This window comes from Octopus bimaculoides, chromosome 4 (assembly GCF_001194135.2).
Source record: "Octopus bimaculoides isolate UCB-OBI-ISO-001 chromosome 4, ASM119413v2, whole genome shotgun sequence".
In the NCBI taxonomy this organism is placed as follows: domain Eukaryota; kingdom Metazoa; phylum Mollusca; class Cephalopoda; order Octopoda; family Octopodidae; genus Octopus; species Octopus bimaculoides.
The window spans coordinates 50646898-50651932 of NC_068984.1; the positions used below are offsets into that span (position 1 = coordinate 50646898).

General features: G+C 36.7%; 1 protein-coding gene across 1 annotated transcript in view; it reads right to left on the reverse strand.

Annotated features, from left to right (window-relative positions):
* Positions 1 to 5035, reverse strand: part of LOC106870199 (DNA repair endonuclease XPF) — a 45891-nt gene that overhangs the window by 4456 nt on the left and 36400 nt on the right. Inside the window, exon 20 of the mRNA XM_014916203.2 lies at positions 2376 to 2516. Within this exon, the coding sequence (XP_014771689.1) occupies positions 2376 to 2516 (141 nt within the window). The remainder of the gene's footprint in view (positions 1 to 2375; positions 2517 to 5035) is intronic.

Consider the following 5035-nt stretch of genomic DNA (forward strand, 5'->3'; position numbering starts at 1 on the left):
GGCCGTTGCCAGTACCGCCTGACTGGCGCCCGTAGGATTTTCGAGCGAGATCGTTGCCAGTGCCCCTGGACTGGCTTGTGCGGGTGGCACATAAAAGACACCATTTCGAGCGTGGCCGTTTTCGTGCGGGTGACACGTAAAAGCACCCACTACACTCTCTGAGTGGTTGGCGTTAGGAATGGCATCCAGCTGTAGAAACTCTGCCAAATCAGACTGGAGCCTGGTGTTGCCATCCGGTTTCACCAGTCCTCAGTCAAATCGTCCAACCCATGCTAGCATGGAAAGCGGACGTTAAACAATGATGATGATGATGTTCCAGGTTTCAATCACTGTGATTGCTGACTGAATAAATATTACAAGCGTCTTTAATACCTCTTGCCTTGCAATTGTATTTCTCTTATTTTCTCTAAGTATCATTTAATGTTCTATACATATGTGAATTATATATAGAGAGAGAGAAGATAAAAGAGATGGCCAGAGGATAAAAAAGATGACCAGAGAATAAAAGAGATGCATAAGCTTGTAAAGCATTTTGTAAGTTTGTGAGTGTAGCATGTGCCTACATATATCATCATCATCACTTAACATCCATTGTCCATAGGTTGGACAGTTTGACCAGGGCTGGTAAGCTGAGGGGCTGCACCAGACTCCAGTCTGATTTGGCATGGTTTCTATGGCTGGATGCCCTTCCTAACACCAGCCACTCTGAGAGTGTAATGGGTGCATTTATATATGCCACCAGCATGGGTGTCAGTTGCGTGACACCAGTACCTACCATAACTATGATTTCACTTGGCTTGATGGAGGTTTCTTATCAAGCACAGCATATTGCCAAAGGACTCAGTCATTTGTCATTGCCTCTGCAAGGCCCAGCGCTCAAAAGGTGCTTTTTATGTGCCACCAGCACAGTTTGTTAGTTCCACATCACTGGCATCGGCCACATGGTCTCCATGAGGCCCAATGCTCAAAAGGTACGTTCTACATGCCACTAGCACAGGTGCCAGTTATGTGACACTGACAACGACCACAATTATTATTTCACTTGGCTTGATGACTCTTCTCAAGTACGGCATATCGCCAAAGGTCTCGATCACTAGCCATTGCCTTTGTGAGGCCCAACATTCAAAGATCATGCTTCACCACCCAGTCCTATGTCTTCCTGGGTCTCCCTCTTTCACAGCTTTCATTCCACGGGTAAATATCAGTACTTCTTCACAGCTGTTCACATCCATATGCCTCACATAACCATACCAATGCAGTCATCTCTCTTGCACACCACATCTTATGCCTCTTATGCCCAAATTTTCTCTCAAGTCATTCACATTCTGTTGTGCATGTACACTAACATTGCATGTCAATATACCCCCGAGCTCTTTCTAAGCAAACAACATTGCAGTAAAATTTACATATAATTTACATATACCTTGACTATAAAGGTAGATATGAGGTTAATGTGAGAAAATGTGTTGTAGCTGATTCTGCAAACATAAAATTTCCAGAAAAGGTTGGACTATTTTCATAACAGTGACTGAAATTGGAAAGCCAATAACAAACATTCAATATGTTGTTGTTGACTAGCCTCAAATCAGCTTAGACCAAGCAAACTAAAGATCAAAAGTATTCTAAACCTTGACCATCATGGTTCTTGGTGGCATCTACTACAGTTGCTGCAGCTACTGCTACTACATTATCCAAATTAATCCTTCATTTATTAAGATGGTCCAATAAATTGTAGAGGACTTGGCTAACAACTGCATACAGGTTCCTTCATTTGTTTGAAATGTAAAAGATAGTGATGACAGACATGTTAAAGCCACAAACTGAGATAACTTAAAGAAAAGAAATGCAGTGAAAAATATGGAAGAGAGAAGCAATCTAGTTTACTAACAATGGAAACATGGTGTGATGTATTCTCCTCAATATTAAGCTGTTCAGGATCAACCAATACCATCGTATACATCCCCTCATCAATGTTTTTAACATTCATTTCTCCATACAGATATATTTCACACACATTTTCATTCATCTCATTACAATTGCAGTTCATTCTCTTTATATATATACAAACTGTCTCTCTGGCATACATTAATCAATGCTTTTGAAGCTTATACGACCAAATGCAGGACTTCTAAATAGTCAATTAAGTATTCCATTAAGCTTTTATCAAGAGTACAAGCATCACTCCTGCTAAATATTGCTTATAAATGGTGAAATTGTAGACACTGCTTAAAAATAAAACAAAACAAAACAAAACAATTATGTTCTCCAAAATATGAGCAGATTCATAATGCTATGAGTTTGACTCCCACTCCCAGTGCCTTGCAAGGTTACATTAAAACATACACACATACACACTAAATGTATGACATTGGTACCTTTAATTCATGAAACAATTCAGCAGTTGCAAAAGGGTTTTGACACCAAAGTATTCGGAGATTTGGAAAATGAAGAGTGAGAAGAGCAAGACGTGAGGTATTGTCACGAATAGAGACATCATTATCCAACTGGTACTTGTTCTGTAATGCAAAAAAAAAAAAAAAAAAAATCAAACAGAATTTCGTTTTTAGTATTATCATGGCAAAAGTTAAAATATCTAAATGCATGAAATGAAAGCTTCTTACTTTAGGTTTATGCTTCATGTACATTAGCTTACAACTCATTTCTTTCATATACTTCAGGCAAGACATTGAACTAAATTCATCTATCAAACTTCTAATGATTGATATAGATTTTAAAGTTTTGTCAACTGAGACAGTGGCATAGCAAGAAGGGAATCCTTTTAGTACCCTCCTACAACCACCACTTTGGTGAAAATAATACAGTTGTCCCTAACATGGGTAAAGGAAGAATTGTTAGAACATGAAGAGAGCAACTTGTGTTTTCAATTCTGATTCCTTGCATCAAGAATTCAAATCCTTCTGAGAGTAACTTCACCGTTTATCTTTCTGAGATAAATAAAATACCACAAATAAAATGTATTGTGGTTGATTCTTCTGTCCCTCAACCCCCAACTAAGAATCTACAATGTTGTGTTGTAAGAAGGGTTGTGAGAGGCTACTTACAGTATCCCTCCCTTCCCCAGAGAAGATTTGACAAGGGATTAGTAGTTTTTCCTTACAAAAAACTGATGTATTAATGAAACCAGCCAAGCTCCTATTTATGCAATACAACATGAAACAAAAATAAAGCAGACGTCAGCAAAACTTTTGACTGTCGAGATGAGAACATCTAAGTTGCTTACTTTTGGAATCTAACCAACACATCAAACCAAGATGGTTTGAAGGTTTCCTCTCCAATCACTTTTGTAAAGAATGCATTAATCAAGCTTCAACTTTTCTCAAACCTAGTGAACTTCAAGATTCAGTTAAATCATTGAGGCTCATACTTCTGTATATTAAGGGCTACTTACTGTTACTATTAACCATACTCATCTCTACACAAATGATATCATCTTTCACTCTTCCTTAGCCTTCTGTACACATACAAAAAATATAAAATAAAATAAAAGAAAGAAACTGAGATACTTCATGACATATATTTACTGGTTCCATGAACAGTATCTTTTATCAATGGTGACAAGACAAGCAGGTGTAATTTAATAGTTTGACACTATTGCTACATATATCAAAGAAACAGTCTAGCATTATATCCACACCAGTCACATCAAAAGCTCTCAAAGTCACTACGTACATGAATCAACACAATCTGAATGACTTCCCATTTGCTATATTACCAAACATTACTGAATGCAAAACTCAGAAACTAACTTGCTTGTCAGAAACAATTTCAACTCAGAAGTTTTCAATGTTCAATGAATACCTGTTGCAACAAACAATTTTGTTCATACCTTGGACTGCATTACTACTACACACAAACATACCACAGCAAATGAAGGTCAATTGGCTGACTATTACATTTCTCATTCTGCAATATAATACTAGTCTACAATACAATACTAGTCTACTGGTCTGCAATATAATACTAGTCTAGTGTGCTTTTTTTCTGACACTTCCACACTATGACAATAACTTTTGACTTTCAACTTTGAGCAAATACGTAAGCTATACATAAATACAGATAGCTATATATCAGGAAAGACAGAGAGACAGACAAATACACTCACACACATATCATTTGATCTAGATCTGCTTTCCCATGCTAGTATGAGTTATACAAATACATATTATAGAGGAATTGTTCCCCAGCTGGATATTCTGCCACATAATAGTGATTTTCCTTCAACTCATCTTCAAAAGTGTAGAGCTAGCAAACAATAACATTTGAAGCTCTTTCATGCAATGAGCACTATTCAACATTCATTCACACATATAAACATGCACACAAAAATATCATTATGTGTGTGGGTGTGAGAGAGAGAGACAGACAGACAGACAGTTTGGAGGATATATTCTCTGGGCAGATACTGTGGTACCTTCCATTTATATTCCTGGTTACAGCTAACTGCATCAATTAGTATTTAATGCCTAAGGCTACTAGGTGTTATCACTCACACTGTAAATTTCTCTGATGGGTAATTCTGTGTTCGCTTCATTGGATTGTGATATTATTTGGAGTATATATTTCCAATAAATATAATGACACAGAATATGGAGAGTAGTAGATACTCAAAATTTACTTCCCTTCATTTTATGGTATTTCATACAGCATATTCTTATCTTAATATATAAAACAGAGTTTTTGCGTGTGTGTGTGTGTGTGTGCGTGTGCGTGCACGCGTGTGCGTGTATGTAACTGAGTCAATGATCAGTCATAGAGTGATCAGGCATTGGCTTAATTACTTTTAACACATTACTGCTCTATGCTTTGAAGTGTGCTTCTGTTTCAGATACAGGATATACTGACGATGTGTGTGCGTGTGTGCATATATATATATATATATATATATATAAAATGTTAGGATAAAAACTTTATAAGAATTTATCAAGTAGTTAACGTGAAAAATGAAAAAACCTCATAAGGAAAAAAAAACCATTTTTTTCCATAAATATATATAATTTAATTTATATAAGGGCAA